The sequence below is a fragment of the Prosopis cineraria genome, unplaced genomic scaffold (assembly GCF_029017545.1).
Source record: "Prosopis cineraria cultivar Desert tree isolate PC_DT_omini unplaced genomic scaffold, ASM2901754v1 PC6, whole genome shotgun sequence".
In the NCBI taxonomy this organism is placed as follows: Eukaryota; Viridiplantae; Streptophyta; class Magnoliopsida; order Fabales; family Fabaceae; genus Prosopis; species Prosopis cineraria.
The window spans coordinates 42,039,934-42,061,454 of NW_026555337.1; the positions used below are offsets into that span (position 1 = coordinate 42,039,934).

At 29.9% G+C, this 21,521-nt stretch overlaps 1 protein-coding gene across 1 annotated transcript; it reads right to left on the reverse strand.

Annotated features, from left to right (window-relative positions):
* Positions 1-5,017: 5,017 nt before the first annotated feature.
* LOC129313691 (glutathione S-transferase U19-like) lies at positions 5,018-6,717 on the reverse strand. Its single transcript, XM_054957001.1, has 2 exons — positions 6,237-6,717; positions 5,018-5,679 (listed from the first exon to the last, which is right to left on the reverse strand). Exons 1-2 carry the CDS (start codon positions 6,552-6,554, stop codon positions 5,659-5,661), a joined length of 339 nt encoding a protein of 112 aa, XP_054812976.1. The 5' UTR covers positions 6,555-6,717; the 3' UTR covers positions 5,018-5,658.
* Between the last annotated feature and the right edge of the window lie 14,804 nt (positions 6,718-21,521).

Sequence of the window (21,521 nt, forward strand, 5' to 3'; positions counted from 1 at the left end):
TTAGAAGAAGATGTTAAACTCAAGGTTCTTAAAGAAGCAAAGGGAAGAAATAAAAAATGAGTAAAGTATGAGACTACACAAGAAGATGAACAAATTTGTTCTGGAAGCCTTGCAAATGCCATGGTGTGTCTAATCAAAATGAATGGAATCCACCTTGATAATTTGAAAAAGTCTAGCTAAGGACTATAACCAAGCACTTTTTGGGAGACAACCTAAGTATTATTTCCTCTTTACTTGTATTTTTGGTTTGTTTGTTTCCATTGTCTTTAGTTTGATCTTTTTTATTTGTTGTGTAGGTTACTGAATTCTTGATGAATTTAGAAACTCAAAGTCAAGTTTTGGAATTAAGAAACAAGCTAACAACATCTTGGGGAAGTATTCTATCTTTGTGCTTTATTGCTTCTATTGTTATGCTCAAGGTCTTGTGTTTGGATTGAAAGTTATCAATTAAATATTAGGTGGAATAGGGTATGACATAATGATTTTGTTGATTGGGAAGTGTTTAGGCTATTTTCTTTATCAGTGTTTATTTTGTTTGCATAGTTTTCTTAGGTTGTGTGTGTTTTTATTCTCTATTATGTTCGCCCCATTGAAAGAAGATTTTTCTTTAGTAAAAGGTCTCTTGGTGTTTTCCACCAAAATTCTAGAGACCACCTTTGCTATAACGAAATCATGTTTTTCCCTAGCAAAACATGCTTCTGTGACTTTCCACCAAACTTTCAAAGAGCACCTTTGCTGAAACAAACTTAGTTTCAATGGAGCGAAGTTTTTGTTTATTTAAAAAAATTTCTTTTTGATTGATAAAAGTATAATAATAATAAATTTGTAAATATTTGTCAAAAATTTCATATTTAAAAAATTGAAAAAAAAATGCTTCAAAATTATTTAGTCTTTTTTTTACGATGAAATTAAAAAAATTGAAAATTACTTAACAAAAAAACTTGTTGGTTTGTTTGTGTGTGTGTTTTTTCTTTCCATACATTTCAAATAAAAAATATTTTCTTTTTTTTCTTTTGCCTACACCTTTCTCATTTTCAATTTTACCGTAAACGTTTACCCTTATCTTATTTCTTTACTTGTCAACCCTCCTATTTTGTAATACTTGGTGGCACTTACCTTGTTATCTATTGATGGATGACATGTTACTTATAATTGGATGGCTAAGAAAGGGCAAACATTAGAGAATTCCAATCAAGTTTCATCAAATGAATGTTAATCTGTATAGGTGAAGCGGCAATTGAACTCTATTCAACAAATAATTAGAAGAGTAGAAGAGAATTGATGAATTGGGCTTTGAGCTTCGAGCTCTATCATTAGCTCTTCTCCTAAACTCGAGCTTCTATTCTGATAGAACTCTAACTTTTCTCTTCTTGTTAGATTTTTTTTTTCTTTTTCTTTGATTATTCAATTTGGCTCTTATTCTCTTGGGATTGTAACTAATAATCACAACTTACTACTTGATAGTATGCATCTAATTTTTTTGTCTCCAACTTATCTACTTTTCTATTTGATATTATTAATAGGTACCATTTCTTTTAAGGATATGTCACTCTCATCTCTTTGTTAGAGTCTTTCTATTTGTTAACTTCCCATATCTATTGGTCGTAGGAGTTTTAGTATCCTTCTCTCCTTGTTTTTGGTCTTTAAACATTAGGGACAATATTTAATTTAAGTGTGAGGGGGGAGTACTTGCTTTCATATTTTTCATTTTTCTTGTCCTTAATTTTTTTCTTTTTCTAATAGGAGCTGATTGTACATATTTGTACATAATTTAAAAAAATGATTAAAAAAATTTGAAAATTTTAAAAATCTCATAAACATTTTGTTTGTTTTTTTTCCTTGTGAATGTGGCTAAGGTTGGATTGTTTTGAGCTTGAAAGAATTATGTTTGATTAAAAGTCAGTCCTACTTTCTAGAATTTCAGTAAATAGGCAGTGGATTAAGTTTGAATAATTGATTATAGTTTGTCGAAAAAGGTGAGAATTTTGAGCCTAAATATTTATTTTCTTTAAGAGGGAGTACATTTATTGTGATTCAATCCCTAAAACTTGTTTTAAATCTTTATTGAGACTTGTAATAGCTATTTGCATGCACAACAATGATTTATGCATTTATTTTCAAAGCTAGTTTGGCCAAATAACTATCCCTTTTCATATAAATTCCTTGTTTCACCCATTTGAGCCTTATCCTTATTTTAAAATTTGAAAAAATCATGAGCCCTTTGTTACAATTTATTCACTCTTCTACTCCTTTTCTTCCTGTTGACCACTTTAGAAAAGTGCTAAGTGTTGAAATCTAAGAAAGAAAATGAGGAATTAGCATTTAGAATTGAAATTAAAAAAAAAAAGGAAGTACAAGAGAGGAAAAGTAAGACGGTTTGAAAAAAAAATAGTGATCAAAGAAGAAGAAGAGAAGAAAAAAAAATTGTGTGACTTTGATGGATATTGTCCATATATAGTTGTGGTGCATTTGTCATTTTGTAATATAATTTTCCTTCAATTTTCTTAATCTTTATCTAAAATGCTTAGCACTGATTAGAGGCTGCATTTGTTATCATTGAATAATTTCATTTCATTATCCTACCTAAAACATTTTAACCCTTGAAAAGTCCTTTTGATTGTGTGTGCAGTGGTATAATTTAGTGGAGACTAAGATGACAAATGAGCATATGGTAGATAGATTACAATAGGTAAAATTAAGTGAAACATAATATTTAGACACCTTAAGCATAGAGTGTAAACACTTGATTGGTGAGGGACAACCAGTTAGAATTTATCTTTGCTTAATTAATTGCCTTGCTGCTATTATTATTGGAAGGAAAGAAAGATTTCTAATTAAATTGAGTTCTTAAAAGTTTGAATTGAAATTGACCTCGAAACATTCACAATTTCTTTTATCCTTTTATGTATAATGAATTTCTTTTGCTTAAGGACAATCAAATATTCAAGTATGGGGGTTTGATGACTTTCAATATTTTATTAAATTCATTGGTGTTTTTCATACAATTGGAAATCATTTATTTAAATTTATTAGCAAAAATATAATTGAGTGGATGATTATGTGTGATAATGGGTATGGCAACATGATTAGAAATTAGTTAATCAATTCTAGCATTAATTATGGTTTTTATACATGTAGGAAAGCTCAATTTATGGATCTAAAGATGAAAATTTTGAAGCCCCAGTCTAAGGAAGTAAATCTAAAAAGGAATTTTATACAAGTCCTATTTGCTATAGCAAAAACACGTTTCGATACCACAAACCTCAATTTTAATAAAATGTATGGTTTTGATCTTTAGCTAATTGTTAGATCTTGGGAACCTCTTTTTTTTTTTTTATCATTCCTCACTTCTAGCAGCTGTAGAACGTTCAGGGAGAAGAAAAGGAGGCAAAGGGAGGTTGAAAAATCTTGGGTTTAGTAAAAAATTAAAGGTTTCACTCAAGATTGCTCCAATTAAGCTTTTCTTCTCCTTCTTCTCTTCACTTTACTGCACATATTGCTGATTTTTGCTGTCATTAGAGCCATGTATGGCTGATTTTTCTCTTAATTTATGAATTGATTTCTAGATTAGAGCATATTTGAACCATTTACTTGAGCTTAATATTAGTTTTGTTTATTTAATTTTGTGCTTATTTGTCTACTTAGTGCTTGGCCGATATTGAGTGTGAATTTAGGGGCCTTAGGAGAGAAAAATCTAAATTAGACCATTAGATTGAGAAATGTGAGATTAGAATTTATTTTAATTTTTTAATAGGATATGAATATACCTATTGGACACATACGATTATATTAAAGTAAGTTTGTGCCTTTTGCCTCTAGGGTATTTGTATTAGGAATAGTATATTAATTTGAGAGCGGTGTAATTAATCAAAAATAATTATTTCTATTAATGCTCTAAATTAACAAATTAATAGTAAGTGAATTTATTTGGATAATTATATGCTCTATGAATTGAAGAAGGGATTAACTACCTTAGGTTGCTTTAATTATTTGTGATTGTCAGAACTTTCATTTTAATACATTATATAATTTTAATTTCTTAATTTGTGAAATCAAATCAAATTTTGTTTTGCTCAAATTAAACGAAAATAAAAAATTTATTGTTAAATTATCAATTAACTTGATTCTCTATGAAAATGACTTTGATTTATTAACCTGATTCTCTATGAAAATAACTTTGATTTATTACTTTCTATCTTATTAATTTCTAAGTTCGAGGAAAAAGAAGCTTGCTTCCATCCCACCTTTCTTTTTTTTGGACGGAAATGGCAAGCTTAAAGCTTGAAGCTAAGTTACAAAAAATTACACATCATAGGTAAATGTGAACCTATCTTCACACAACATGGTATGCAAGGCATCAGGAATTGCATGGACAAATTTTATCCCAAGACCTAATCCATGACTATCTCTAGCAAGGTAATCAGCACATTGTAAAACTTCCCTATAAGCATGGTGCACCTCCACCTCTTGAACATAATAAATGAGGTCATGTGCAGCATTAATTTCAACCCTCCAAGGGTGGTCAACTACATAACCTCGCAAGATAATGTTAATGGCATCTAAAGAATCCAAATAAATGTGAATCCTATAGAAACCTAGTTGTTGACACACCTTCAATCTTGTCATGACAGCTAAAAGTACCAGATAATTTTAGAGCAACAAACCTTCTTTTTTTTTCCCCAGTTGCAAATAGAGCAACAACTTAGTTAATTACTCATTTGCTCAATTTCTGATTCTGGGCTGATTCGGTTGCCCGGGCTGCTATTATCCTTTGTTCATGATACCGCAGTGCCTTGCCGTGAGAAATAGAAATTTATTGATAGAAGGGCAACATTTAACTTCAAAAACATTAGCCCATTTGACAGCAGGAGATTCTGTTTCTTCTTGTCAAGAAAAGGTTCTCTGTTTGACCCAAAAGAAAAAAAAAAACAAAAAAAAAAGTTCACTGAAATTTGCTTCGACACAAATTATAGATGCACTGTTCGTCCGAGAGAGAGAGAGAGAGAGAGGTTATAGATGCACTTGCAATCTTTAGATGAGCCGAGTCTAGTTACACATGCAGGAAAAGGTAGTGCACTGTAATAACGACCAACAACACATGATACGATGAGACATACATAACAGACGCCAAGTACCAATCAAAAAGCAACAAACACCCCACTGAGAAAGAAAACATGCATGTAGCATGGCCCACCAAAGTGCCATATCATTATTATATAATTACTATTCAGAAGGTAAAGCAAATGATTACTGAAAGATCATTTGTCTTCTATGAAACTCTACTCAATGCCCGAACTCTTTCTCCTCTGAAGCACATACTCATAGACCTTATGCTGATCAGGAAGAGCCTTGGACACACTCTCTTTCTGCATGCATCTTTTTGCCCAGGCAATGAATTTGGGGCACTCGGCCTCTATCTTAAGGTTACTAAATGTCTCATAGGCTTCAAACCAACTGTAGAATGGAACGAGTGCCACATCCACATATCCAAGGTTGTCCCCTCCAAAGTATGGCTTGTCTCCCAGCTGTTCCTCCAACAATTACAGGCACTCTATGAACTCCTTTGCAGCTTCTTGCTCTTCTCCCTTGGTTGTCCACACTCTCCTTCCCACGTCATAAATCCCTTTCAAATTAACAACTTAGACACGGTAAACTAAATTACCAGTCACACTCAGTTTTCTCCTAAAGAAACAATACAATGATGGGAAAAGAGTCAGTGGTTCACAAGTTATTAGTACTGAACTGAAAACATTTTTGTATTTAAAAAAGTTAATAATTCCCCAAATCGTTTTCTTCTTGCCCTATTAAATATTGCAAAGGAATGTAAATAGCAGAACTTCCAAACCCAGAAATCAGCCACATGACTTGGTGAGACTCAGCAAGTATGGCTTTCCATCATTAACATTCAAACAGAAGAGAAATCGACACAATTTGCAAAATCTTTAGAAAAATAAAGACAATAAAGGAGGCTCCAATATTATATAATATCCATATTTAAAAAAGATAACAGAGGCTCCAATATTATATATTATCAGTATTTTATATACTGATCACCCAGTCATGCAAAAAAAGCCAAATTCATTTCTAGTATTCCGTCAAAATTGTCAAAATCAAAGCTGACAAGCAAGCAAGAAGCAAACCAACGAAGACATTTCATCTGTATTTCGAACAAGGGGCAGAAATTATTGCAATCTAAAAGAAGTTAAAGAATTAGAAAAGTGGTGAAACCGAGAAACAAACTTCTTGTCAACGAAGTCAGCCCAGAATCGAGCTTGGGCTCTGTGATAAGGATCCAAAGGAAGCAAAGGGGATTTGTGGTTCCAGACCTCGTCAATGTACTGAACAGCGATAAGAGACTCACAGATGGGTTTGCCATTGTGAATGAGAACCGGGATCTTCTTGTGGATCGGGTTCATTTGAAGAAGCAGAGGGCTCTTGTTTCTCAAGTCCTCATCTTTATGCTCGTACTGGATACATTTCTCAGCAAGTGCAATTCTAATCCTCATCCCAAAGGGGCTTAGCCAGAAATCCAACAGAACCACCTCATTCGCCATTACTGAGAGATAAAACAATCACGAAATGCTCAAGAAGAAATGATTATGGAGAGAAATGCAGAAGTGAGGAACAATGTCTCGGATGCCTCAATTTATAGAGAAAAGTTCAGAACAGCCTGGAGGGCGGAAGCTAGAAGTAGAACGGGATCAACAGCTGCAGAAAGTGACGCGGTGAGGGAATTCTAGGTCAATAAAAAATAAAAATAATATATAAACACTCATATTATATAATAAACAATCAAATTAAGGTGTATTATTAATTGCGATTTATATTAAATCTTAAATCTTAAATTTTCTCTAATCATGCGTAAATAAATATAAGGGAAAAAAATAGTACATCCAGATACTTATCCATCTAACGTGATTGTTTCAGATGAAATTATAACAGAAATTTTTTTTATAGATTATTTTTTTCTACGATAAATTATCATTAATATTATTAACTCATTAAAATTTATTTGTCTTAACTTAATTATTTAAAAATATATTAAGCATAGAAGGTTAAATATAAAATTTTACACAAAATATATCATCTAAGAACACCAATAGTGTTTTAATATTAAATAAAGACTATAAAAATATGAAATATCAATACACCCTTGTTACATATTTGAAAAGAAGATTTTGAGAGAAAAGGTCTAATTATTTTTATAGTATTTTACAAATCTGGTTTAAATAATAATTGTTTAATTTTCAACAAATTATTATACATAATTAATAAGTAAACATTTGTTTATAAATAAGTTAAAAAACTTATAGGCATGATTTATTATTTATAGCCGAATGTTTTATTGTTTATACAAAAGCAAAACTTCATCTAAAATGATTGTTTTAGATGAAATTTAGACAGAAATTTTTTTATAGATTATTTTTTCTATAATAAATTATTATTAATATTATTAACTCATTAAAATTTATTTGTCTTAACTTAATTAGTTAAGAGTATATTAAGTATATAAGGTTAAATATAAAATTCTACACCAAAAATATCATCTAAGGACCCCAATAGTGTTTTAATATTAAATAAAGGCTATAAAAATGTGAAATATCAATGCACCCTTGATACATACTTGAAAAGAGGATTTTGAGAGAAAAGGTCTAATTATTCTAGTAGCATTTTACAAGTCTCTGTTATAAACAATAATTGTTTAATTTTCAACAAATTATTATACATAATTAACAAGTGAACATTTATTTATGAATAAGTTAAAAATTTATAGGCATGATTTCTTATTTATACCTGAATGTTTTAGTGTTTATACAAAAGCAGAACTTGTAAAATGTTGTATGGATAATTAAGTCTTTTTTAAATCTTATTTTCAAATAGGTCTTAAAGAAATGTAGTAGTATTTTATATTTTTAAGGTTTTTCTTTGATATTAAAATATTTTAGAGTCCTTAGATGATATTTCTCAATTAATGTGTATATAAAAACTAAATCTTAGATATTTTTATTCCTCTTGTTGGCAAAATCATATTTTGATGCCTTTGGAATGCTTACAAACTTTTTAAAATATCTAATTGTTTTAGTCAAATATTATTTGTGCTAATTTATTTAATTATATACTCCTATATTATAAAAGAAGATCAATTTTTAAATGCCACATTATCTGCAAAATGGGGAAATTTTCTTTACCAATCGCATCTTAATTCTTGCTATGTTCTTCACACTTCCATTTTCAGTTTTCTATTTTTTTTTTTTTGACCGAATAGCGTATTCAAAACTCAAAAGTTTTCAAGAAGAAAGTAGCAGTAGCGGTTGGATGACCTCTCTCATCAACGGCCTTCTCTTAAAAAGAAATAGGGATTGATCAAGATATTAAAAAAATAAAAATTAACATGTAATTTATGAAATAGTTTAGTTAAGAAAGAGAATTAATAATTCAAGCGAGTTGGTCTTATTCAGGGAGAATTTAATTTGGACCGAGCTTAAAATATCCTAACATATAAAAAAGCCTATATAATCAAGTTAGGTCTTAACTTTTCAAGTTTTTAGGCTTCTTTAGACTAAGAAGGGTGAGCCAAATCGATCAAACCAAACCATTCCGATCAAAATCGAAATAAAAAATTGATCATTAATAAAGTTTAGTTTGGTTTTATAAATTAAAAAACTGAATGGTTTTGTTCAAGTTTTAATTTTTTTTCTTTAAAATTTTAACCAAACTGAATCATACATTTTTAATATTTTTAAGTGTATTTTTTATCATTAATATTAGACTATTTAGTGTTTGTTATTTTTAAATTTTAATCTCAACTGAAGTTTAATCCAACCCAAAATACTTTAATAGAATTCATAACTTTACTTTATCAATTTTGCTAATTGCTTTTAGAATAAAAGATAGTTCAGACTAAGGAAAGGTGTATTATGACTAAGGAGAGTCAAATACTTCATTACATGCTATTAAAACATGTTTTCCTTTTATTGATTTAAAACAAATTTCTTTTCATTATAGCTATTAAAATAATTTGTAATGAAATTTAACTCGTGTCAACGTTACTTGTAATAAATATACTCTGGAGTTTATTAATAACAAAATTTAAATATTTTTATTTTTGATATGGTATTCATTGCCATTCGTAAATAATAAAGTGGAGACTGTGACTTGATTTTGAAATATCAAAGGAAAAAAAGAGTTAAAAAAAATACTTAAACTTGATCTATATATAAACCAAATCACTTAAAGACTAAACCAAACTAGCTTTAATAAAAAAAAAAAAAAACTGATCAAGTCTCATTTTTTGTGCAAACTAATTGGTTTGGTTTGGTTTATGTTTTGATCAAAACCAAACCAAACCATACCTTTGATCACTCTTATGGGCTGACTTGAATATTCAAATTATTAAATATTATTTTACTTTATTTTTATTTAATTTTAATTTTAATTTTTAAAAAATTGAATTTTTATCTTATTTTTATATTATTTTATCAATAATAAAAAAGAATTTGTGCATTTGGGCTAAGTTTATTCAGATTCAGGCTTAACTCAGTTTTCTCCAAGTTTATTTGGATAGCCTAAATAAATTTAAAGTAAAGAAAATTATATAAACTTTTAAGTATGACCCTAAATTTTTTTGAATTTATTCATGTTATCTCATCAAGCTTGATTTGACTTATAGTTTAGTCTAGGAAGTCAGCATAATTTTCCTTTCCACACCTAATTTGTATTTGTGTCATGGCTTTCGTCTAATTTGTATTTGTGTTATGGCTTCTGTAAGCAAATTTTGGTCTTTTTTCCTTTGGGAAAATAGCATCCAAAGACCATCATAAAATATTTATATTAGAGAAGGACCAAATGATTTCATATTATCATTGCAGTCCTCTGGTCCTTCTTACATGTTAATTTCATGAGGAAAAAGACCGAAATGCATGCCCCTCAAAATGTTGGAAATGTGTTCCCAGCTAAAAGCTATCTCAGTCAAAGCTTTTTCCTATTTTCATTCCCTCTGAACCAACTTTGCAAGTGAAGTACAACAACTTGTAGATGAAAAAATGTAAAATCATCCATTGTTGTGTTACATTATTACCTCCTTAAATGTTCTCATTATTCTTAGTCATGGGTAATGTTCTAGCATGAAAACTACATGACATGAAGAGTGCTAGCAGAGTGAGTTGAAGGTAGCAGAATGTTCGAACTATATGTAAAGCGAGTTGAGTGCATCGGAATGGCCGAACTCTTTCTTCTATGTTGAGGTAATTAATACAACTATGTTTCCGACCCTATCTCCTACGTTCTTCATTGTCAGTATGTAAAGCTACATGTTGTGTGTAGGTAACGCATAGCATTTAGTAACAGCTGGGAAGTTTGAGTAAATCTGAATGTATTAGATTCATTAAATGTGAGTTACATGTGCCCTTTACAAAGTGCCCTTTTGAAATGTATTTTATATTGTGTTGTCAAAATTGTAATATGATATTGTTAAAATAGAAAGTTTAGTTGTTAAATAATGGACTGTTTCTTTGGAATATGCTTTCTTGAAGCCTTGGAAGTTTGGAACTATTTACTTTTGTGTTGTTAGAATAGCAATTCTTTGGTATTAATATATGATTTGTAATTATTAAAGTAGAATTATAGTCAATTTTGTATGACTAATGTCATGTAAGCTTTTTACATTAATTTAAGGTTTCAACCTCAAATGATCAATGGCAAGTATTCAAGGGAAGAAATTATTTTTTTTTCCATCATGGTGGAGATTAAGTGATTAAGTCATGACAAGTGAAGGGAAGATGAAATATGAGTGAGGTAACATAGTTGCTAGAATTATTACAGAGGGGATGACATATAATGCACTTAGAAGATTAATATTATTAGATGTGTGTCTTAGAATGAAGACAATGGACCTGAAGTACATATTGAATATTGAAAAAACCACATTAATAGATCTTATTGATGACATTGGAGTTGCTCAACTGATTGAATTTAATGATAACACTGGTCACATTTATATAGGTAGGAGGGAGAATGACATAACATAGTCATCACCAATTGACTATTCTCAAGAGTAAGCATTTAAGTTAAATTATATACAATTTAGTTGGTTGAAATTTAGTATTGCGCATAACGTGTATGGCATTGATTGTGAATGTAGTGAAGGTGACATTTATGGAGACACGCAAGGAATATCGATGTGTCAAAGTGAGTGGGACATTAATTTAGACTGTGTAAGCTCATCGTCTCCTCCTCAAATAGTGACACCAGCTAATGCTGAACAAAGTTTAGTTGTGTAGAGTATTCAAATTCCCATGACAGAGATGAATGCTGCAAAGTGAAGGGATTTGTTTATTAGTGTAGGTCAGATATTTCTAATGCTGTTGCATTCAGACAAGCATTGCATAAATATAGCCTCGCCCACAAGTTTGCATATAACTTCCTAAAGAATAAAAAGAAGAAAATCATTGTAGAGTGTGTGGCTAAGGGTTGCCCATGGAAAATTTCTGCATTTAAGCTAGTAGGGGAAGATGATGCGTTCTTATGTGCAAGAACATTTATCAATTAACATACGTATTATGCTCAAGACAACCTCGTAGTCTCACACAAGACTAGAGCTTCTCTAACATCATCTATTTTACTAGATGAGTTAAGGTCAAGTATCAACAAGTCTGCAAATGAAATTAAAGGAGACATGTATAGAGAATATAGTGTGAGCCTTTCTTACCTTCACCCATATAGAGGTAAAGAGAAGGCATTGGCTGATTTACATGGTTCACCGGAAGAGTCTTACAAGTTAATCCCTTGGATTTGTGGCAAACTTAAAAAAAGCGATCTAGAAACAGTGGCTAAATAGGTTGCTGGACCAAGTAATAGATTTCAATAGGTGTTAATTGCCTATGGGCCTTGTATAAAAAGGGTTTATAGAAGCTGGTCGGGCCATGTTGTATATATGTAGGTGTTATATATCTGATCCATACAAAGGGACAATGCTTAGTAAAAGTACTTATGATGCCAACAATGAATTATTCCCATTAGCTTATGCTATAGTTAGTAGAGAGTCTTATGATGATTGGGTGTGGTTTCTATATAATGTGAAAGAGATGACAGGATGTAAGGAAACAACGATTGTGTCCGACAAACATAATACAATAATTGGGGTTGTATGTGCCATATTTAGTGGTGAGAGACATGTTTTTTCCTACCATCATGTGAAAGAGAACTATAGCGTTAAATTTTTGAAAGTCACAAGGGGTAAAAGGAAGAGTGCAGAGAAAAAGGAAGCTATATTTCAACTATTAGATGCTGTAGCCTATGCTAGACTTCATTCTGACTTCAATGCAACAATGGGTAATTTGATAAGTTTCTATCTAGAGTTAGGACGTTGGGTAAAAAGTAATTCAGATATTGATTATTGGGCTATGAGCAAGTTCCCTTACAAGAAGTGGGACAATATAACAACCAATATTATAGAGTCTTTCAATGCATGGCTTGTTAAGGAATGACAGCATAATATCCCAGTGTTAAATATGAGCATAGAGAAAGTTGGCTTTAAAGATGTATAAAAGTAATTTGGCTTTATCCAAATGGACAAATGGAGTTGGACCAAACATTGACTCAAAGTTAATGTAGGACGTGTTAAGGGGGGAAACTTTGGATGCACAACATTATAGAATTAATAATGTTAGAGTTAGAACTTTAAAAGATGATGTTTTTGAGAACCTTTCACTATGACAATGCTCTTGCCTTGCTTGGCAAATGTCACGATTGCTATGTGCCTATACATGTGTAGCAATAAAGGTAAACCATGGTAATAAATGTTCATTTGTTGGGGAATGTTACCAAGTTGCTGCCCAATAGAAAATGTACAACACCTTTATACTTCTAGTAGAGACATATGACTTCCTTAGGCTTGGTGATTCAACATCCTTGAACTTCCTATTGCCACCATGGACAAGTCAACCTTCAGGAAGGCCACGTACTAAGAGGATAGAATTCTAATTCCAGAATAAGAAAGTTTACCATTGCTCAAGGTATGGAGAGGGTAGTCACACAGGAAGGACTTGTAAGAACCCAAATCCAGGTTGAGAAAATTGGCCATCATGCTTATATTTTGGTACATATATAGTATTGCAAGGTTTTTGGTAAACACAAGTATAGCTTTTGATTATACAAGCAACTCATTAATGTATTTTTTTTTTAGAATGGGTTGCTATATTTTGTTTATATATAGGTTTTATGGTAAATAGTTTGGTATATTTTTTTTTATATAGGTTTATGGTAAATAGGTTGGCATATTTTGCTGTAAATTTCATGAGGGTACTTGGTGCATGGATGACAAGTACTAGTATGAAATTTTGTTCTATTATTTCAGTAATTGACAGTGTATACAGGTAATTTCTTGTTGACGATACACAATGTCCTCTTGTCAGAACACGAATGGCTTCTTGTCAAGATATACGTAACACAGGCAAATTGAACACAAGTTTTTGACAGTACACACAGTTAATTTCATGTTGTCAATACACAATGTCCACTTATCAAAACGCGAATGGGTTCTTGTCAAGATATGCATAACATAGGCAAATTGAATACAAGTAATTGATAGAACATACAGCTAATTTCTTGTTGACAATACATAATGTCCTCTTGTCAAAACACAAATGGGTTTTTGTTAAGATATACATAACGTTCGCAAATTGAACATAAGTTCTTGATGGTACATACAGCTAATTTCTTGTTGTCAATACGTAATGTCCTCTTGTCAGAATATGAATGAGTTCTTGTCAAGATATACATAACACTAGCAAATTGAACACAAGTTCTTGACAGTACATACAACTAATTTCTTATTATCAATACAGAATGTCCTCTTGTCAGAACATGAATGGGTTCTTATCAAGATATACGTAACGTTGAAAAATTGAATATAAGTTCTTGATAGTACATATAGCTAATTTCTTATTGTCAATATGTAATGTCGAATTGTCAAAAAAGAATGGGCTGTTGTTGACATATACTTAACGCTGGCCAATATAGCCAAGTTACAACTTGTTGGGGCCTTATTTCTTATTGTCAATTTACAATTATCAAAAACCAATGGGATGTTGTGAACAAAAAGTGTATTAATAGAAACTATCAATTTACAAACTGTTTATGGAATTGCAGCTATCTACAGTGACCAAACTAAAGTACCCTAACAAAATTAGCTTCATGATATTGTCATTGTCATCATTGATCAAAATACATATAATGAAATCAACATTTCCTTTTCTTTGATGCAATTGGTAAGACCTGTTTGAGGATGTCCACAGAGACCAATTCTATTCATGAATTTTGTTTAATAAAAGTACAATAGACCAATTTTTTTTTGTAAGATTAGGAACAAAAATACTTGTTGAGCTTGCGAAGCTAAAATGAAAGGGTAATCTCTATATCTAACTTTAGATAAATCCAAGATTATTAATTTGAAATTCACTGTAATTGTTAACCCACTTACATCTAAAGATAGGCACCCTAAATATAAAGTAATCCAACTCTTATATACATTCAATGACACCAAAGTATGATCTTTCTGCATAGATAAGGTTGGTATCTCTTGAACTAGATACATGTAAACTGCCAGCAATAAGCATTACTTTGCTATTCTGCATTGTGCCTTGATCATCTTGTTCTTTGACATAGAAAGTGTAACCATTGATCACAAAACCATTATAAGATAAAACTTGTAAACTCAGTCTTTTGGTCAATCATCTCAATTTTTCAGAATCATTACCTAGATTCTTCCTCGACTCCATAAGGATGAGACTTTTAAACTACTTTACAAAGTGTCGACTATGTTCTTTTGTTATAAAATTATGATATCTAACACCAACCATATTAATGAGAATATCCTTGTGTTCTTCAACAAATTTCTTTCCTTCTTCAGTGTTTTGTAGAACATATAGGTAAGTTTGTTCACATTTAGCTACTAAAATGTTAATAACTTTATTTTTGATTATTCCTTGCCCTGATCTTCATCCATCATGGTGAGACTTTAGAATCCCTATAGCATCAATGTTAGATAAATAATCTATACATAATTCAATTGCTTCTTTGATTATGTACCATTCAACAATACAACCCTCAGGTCAATATCTATTTTTCACGTAGCCTTTTAAGATTTTCATGTAACACTCAATCGAGTACATCTATCTTAAATAAGTTAGGCTATATATTTGAACTTTCTTGACTAAGTGAACAATCAAATTAACCATAATATCAAAGAATGAAGGCGGAAATAAATTTTAAGTTCACATAAGGTCAAAACACCTTGCCTTTATAGGGTTAACAAATTTATAGGGTCAACCACTTTATTACAAATCATTTTGAAGAAGAGTCATAGATTAGTGATCGTGCATTGCACTTTTTTAGGCAGAATTGATCAAGTACCCATCGATAAGAAATTTTGTATGAGGACATAACAATCATGAGATTTAAGACCTTGTAACTTTAAATCTTTTATTGATACAAGGTTCTTCACATTTAAAGAGTATACTTTTGGCACTTTAACACTATGAAAGAAACTCAAGAAAAGATTTTTTTTTTCTATGCTTAGATAGAGTACAAGCTATTGCTAGGTATGATTTTCTTTCTCCATTAGAGCCAATTCTTTTTTTATTCCCATAAAGACAAAATCCAACCTTGACTTCACACTATCCTTACTTTTTTCTTGGAAACTGGAGCAATGTCTCAATCATATTGTCACAAACATTTTTTTCAATCTACGTCACATCAAGAAAATGTCTTACATGTAAGGACTTCTAATATGGCAGATAAAAAAAATTAATTTTTTTCCAACCACTTGTTGCAACATTTTTTGCAAAAGGTTTGCCAAAATGGTTGTCAAGGTTTTTACACCTTTTCAAACAAATTCATGTTTGTCAAGGAACTAGGCTGTTGGCCTTTTTTGGAGTCACCATTAAAAGCTTTTCTTCATTTCTGCTAGCAATGTGTTAAAGGTAAGAATCTATGGTGTCCTATGTAAACATATTTTTACAATGATCCAACCTTATTGAATAAGTGTCCTCTTCATGTATAGGACATGCACAATGTCCTTTGAGGCTATATCCTAAGAGATTGCCATGAGCAGGGAAATAATTAATGGTGCCAAATAACATGGCTTTCAAATTAAAACTTTCTTTCCTGTACTCATCATAAACCTCTACGCTGGTGTCCTATATTAGCTTTAAATCTTCTATTTAACGAGCCAAATATTCATTGATATCATTTTCTAATTATTTAGGCCTAGATATTAACATAGATAATATCATAAAGTTGCATTTCATGTATAACCATGGAGGAAGGTTATAAATTATTAATATTACTAGCCATATGCTGTGGGTACTACTTTGAACATTGTGTGGGTTGATTCTATTTGTTGACAATGTAAGTTGAAGATTCCTTTCTTCATCTCCAAAATTAGGGTACTCAAAATCAATTTTTTCACTGAGGAGAATCTACAAAGTGCTTAATCTTTTCATCTTTAATCATTTCATTCTCATGCCATGTCAACAGGTTGGCAATTTCTGCATTTTCATACATGCACCTAAATCTCGGTATAATAGGAAAATACCATAGCACCTTCATAAGACTTGATTTCTTTCCATATCTTGATACTTTGCAGTTAGGGCAATTCTCTAACAAAGCATACTCATTACGAAATAAGATTCAATTATTAGGATATGCATGTATTTTTTCATAGCCCAAACTAATTGAACAGAGCATTTGCTTGGCCTCATATGTGTTGAAGGGAAGTTTATTACCAATCGAAAACATATCTTTCAAAGCATTAACAAATAAAGTGAAGCTCTTATTAGCCCATCCATAGGCAGCTTTCAAATTATACAATATAAAAATGCTGATAACCTGGTGTATTTAGTACAACAAGGACATAGTGGTTTTTCTAAATCACCTATCAACCATTCAAACATTTGAGGACAATCACAAAAATCATCCTCTATTACATTTAGCATTTCATTAAGATGATCAATTTCATACACATTGCTGTCAACATTATCTGATGCATCTTGTCTTTTAAAATACCTAATGGTATTCACTTATTTATTGGATACAGCTTTCTCTCCCCATGCCTTGGCTAGCATGTATAACTTTGATCAATTCTATGACATATTAAAAGATCTAACAATTCAATTGAACTAATTCTCTTTCCATAGTAACAATCTAAGCAAAGACACAAAATTTTGTTTGGATCCTTCACATTCTAAACTACAAGATAATAAACTCTTTCACCTCGTCCTTATATTCTTTTGACAATCAATTAGAAAATATTCACTTCCAATCCATATCCTCTACCTATTATAGAGAAGTGTTAGGTATAACTAATGTATCTATTATTTTTTTAATTTATTATTTATATTTCAAAGTAAAGCTGGAAGCACTATGACTTAAAAATGAAAGCTTCTTGGGTTTCACACCCTCCATTCAACATTTATAAACACCTAAAATAATTAATTTAACATATTCAACATTTTTTATTACATGCAAAATATATAACTATTCTAACCAACATCCAAATTAATGATCAACAGTAATTAAATAAACTAAAATCAATCAATAGAAAATTTTAGGAATAGTCTAGCCAATTGGAAATTAAATATGCATCAATAAAATTGAACAACCAAATTAAAAATAAATCTAAATGAATATATATATATATATATATATTAATTTAATAATTTAAAAAATTTAAGCAACATAACTTAAAAAAAACGTTTCCTGGGCATTAAACCCCCTATTCAACATCTGTAAATACCTAAAATAATTAATTTAGCATATTCAATATTTTTATTACATGCAAAATATATAATTATTTTAACCAACAGCCAAATCAATAATCAATAGTAATTAAATAAATTAAAATAAATCAACAAAAAATTTTATGGTAGCAAACATAATTTTTTAGAATTTATTTTAAATTGAACCCATAACTGATAATATAACTAAAATAAAAAATATTATATTCAGAAAAAAAAAAAACTAAGCATACCTCGAGTTGAAGCAGCACAATCTATTGGTGTAAAGAAAATAATATTTGGACCACACAAAGCTGAAGATCATAAGGTGAAAATGAGGACATGAGCAAATCAAGTACAAGTTGAGGGACCACAAGTTTGAGGAATTTTAAAAGAAAGTTGTGTAGACTTTATCTCATCAAAGTTGGCTGACAATGGTGGGGATGGATCTCTAGGGGAAGACAAAAATTTCATAAAATAAATATTGGTGGGGCACGAGAGTTACCCATGGGAGCTAACAAACTGGAAGAAGAGGAACCATGTACAAGCTGAAAGCTTGACGAGTTCAGAGGGGAACCACGGAGTTGCGAGGGTTTGAAGGAGCTAAAGGCACTGAACCACAGATGAAGGAAGGCACAAAGCTGTGGGGATGGAGCAAAGGGACAATGAATCACGTGCATGGACAGCCATAAATGACTGTAATTTTTTCAAAAAAAAAAAAGACAAAGGTGGCGATTTTCAAGGACCAATCACCACATCTGTAATATTGAAAATTTGAATTTCAATAATAATTCTAACACGTTGGTCAAAAAGTCTTCAAACTTGACAGGAAAAAAACATAACATATTAATAAATAATATATGTATTTCTAAATTTTCTTAAATATTAATTCTAAGAAAGTAAATTCTAAAATAAAAATATGTACAAACAAATAAAATAATTAAATAAAATATTAATATATAATTAGTAATAACTAATAAATATATAATAATTAATAATACATACCTATTTAATTTTAATTAATAAAAATAACATATATGCATACCAAAGTAAATTAATAAATTATAAAATATTTATTTATCTAATATTTATTATATTAAATTTTTAATAATTAAACAAGAGAGGTGGCGTTTTAAGTGTCTAGTAATGCCACCTCTCACATTAAAAATAAAACGAATCATATATATATATATATATATATATATTAATTATTATTAAACAAAAAATAATAATTCAATATTAATTAGATAGGTGGCCTTTCCACAAAAAGGAAGCGCCACCTATATGATTTTCAGTAACAAAAATAATATATATTCAAAAAAGTACTAATTCAGTAAATAATAAAATATTTAATTAATTGATATTTACTATATGAATTTTTTAATAAATAAACAAGAGCAGTGACGTTTTCTAGCTTTGAAAACACCATCTTTTTAATCAAAATATTTAAAAATAATATTGTTAAAAATATTATACTCTATAAAATAGTAATTTAATAAATTATAAAAATTAAATTTTTATAGATTTTAACTAATTTTAAATAATAATAAAAAGTAATATACTAATTTTTAGATAATTGAATAAGAGAGGTAGCATTTCTTGTCTCTAGAAACACCATCTCTCTTCCTATATTATAATAAATATTATTATATATTTATTAATTATTAATAATTATTAAAATAAAAATATTAACTTAATTAATCAGATAGGCGGCATGTCCAAACAATAAAAATGCCGCATCTGAATTTAGTTGTTAAAAAAATATAGTTTAAAACTTGTGTTCATTTAATAAATTATAAATAATTTATTTACTAAAAAATAATATATTAATTTTTAGATGATTAAATAAGAGAGGTGTTTGGAAACGCCACCACTCTCCCTAAAAATAATAAATCATATTATCCGTACAAATAATAAAATTATAGATAGTTGTTGTCAGAGACAACAAAATACTTATTAATAAAAATATTTATTTTATAAATCATAGATATTTTATTTATTTACTAAATTAATATTTAGTTATTTATTTTTTAGTATAAAAGAGTGGTGTTTTTAGTTTGTAGAAACGCCACAATTTATTTTTAATCATTAATTACATAATAATGAATTAATGAATTGGAGAGGTGGCGTTTCATCTTTCTGGTTTTAAATTATTACTTACTGGTTATTTATACTTATTATATAATCATGATAAAATAATTATATACTCTTACAAAACAAAATATTTAATTTACCACAAAGTAGAGAGGTGGCATTTAATTACTGAAATACCATTAAATTGTTGATTGACAAGAAGCTATGACCTCTCATTTTAAAAATGCCACCTCTGCATATTTAGTAAAATTGTAAAAGAAAAAATTAATTAGTAAGCATGACGTTTGATATAGGAAACGCCACCTCTTTATTCTAGCTTTAATATTAGTGGTGTTTTATTTTCACTGCTACAAAATATATGCTATTAAATCTTATTTTTATAGTTGTATTTGAAAGCGATCATTTTGGACTTTTGGATATTGCCTTAATATCAATCAAGTGCAGGTTTTATACCTACAATAACATTGAAAATTCAGAGTTTAATATGAATGCTCGAGGTTCATGGAATGGGTAAAAAGGTGTTATTAGAGGGAAAGTATTTTAGAAACCCTCCCTGATCCCTTTAGAGGCTATGACTATGCTGTAGATCAAGAAAAGGTTTGGAATTGAGTGAGACTTCTAAATCGATTGCAAGTGTTATGCATGCTTGTTCTGATCCCTTGTGTTAAACGATGAATTAACAATCATAACATGTCCACATCTATGTATTTGAGTATATTTAGAGTCATTGTGAGTCCTTCCCTTATCTTTCAAGGTCAGTTATGACTTCCAATATTTTATTAAATTTATTGGTGTTTTTAATATAATTAAAAATCATTTATTTGAATGTATTTGCAAAAATATAATTGAGTGGATGATTATCTGTAAGAATAGGCATGAAAATGTGATTAGAAGTTAGTGGACTAATTTTAGTATTAATTCTAGTTTTTATATATGTAGGGAAGCCCAATTTATGGGCCCAAAGGTGAAGTTTTTGAAGCTTAGGTCCAAGGAAGGAAATCTGAAAAGGAATTTTGCACAGGTCTCGTTTGCTGTACCGAAATTACGTTTCCCTGCCACAAAGTTTGATTTTAGTAAAATGCATAGTTTTGATCTTTAGAGAAATTTTAGGGCTTAGGGACCTCATTTTTTTTACCATTCCTCACTTCCAACAACTATAGAATGTCCCAGGAGACGAAAAAGAGCCAAAGAAGAGTTGGAGAAGTTTGGGTTTAGTGAAAAGTAAAGGGTTTTGCTCAAGATTGCTCTAACTAAGCTTTTCTTCTCCTTCTTCTCTTTATTTTGTTGTTGTATATATTACTGATTTTTGCTATCATGAGAGCCATGTGTAGCTAATTTTCTCTTAATTTAAGGTAGCTATGAACTAATTTTTAGATTCAAGCATGTTTAAACTATTTATTTGAGCTTAATATTAGTTTTGTTTACTTAATTTTATGCTTATTTGTCTTCTTGGTGCTTGGCCAACATTGAGTATGAATTTAGGGGTTTAGCTTTTGCCTTGAAAGAGAAAAATTTAGATTAGATCATTAAATTGAGTAATGTGAGATTATAATTTATTCTAATTTGCTAATAGGATAGGAATATACCTATTGGACCCTTACAATCATATTAGAGTAAGATTGTGCCTTTTGCCTCTTGGGTATTTATGTTAGG

What these genes read in the sequence shown, in the direction of transcription:
- LOC129313691 (XM_054957001.1), bottom strand. Translation starts at nt 6,554, where the DNA reads ATGGCGAATGAGGTGGTTCTGTTGGATTTCTGGCTAAGCCCCTTTGGG. An exon ending in ACTTCGTTGACAAGAAGTTT is followed by an intron (nt 5,680 to 6,236) that starts GTTTCTCGGTTT and finishes TTTCTTTAGGAG; the next exon opens with AAAACTGAGTGTGACTGGTA.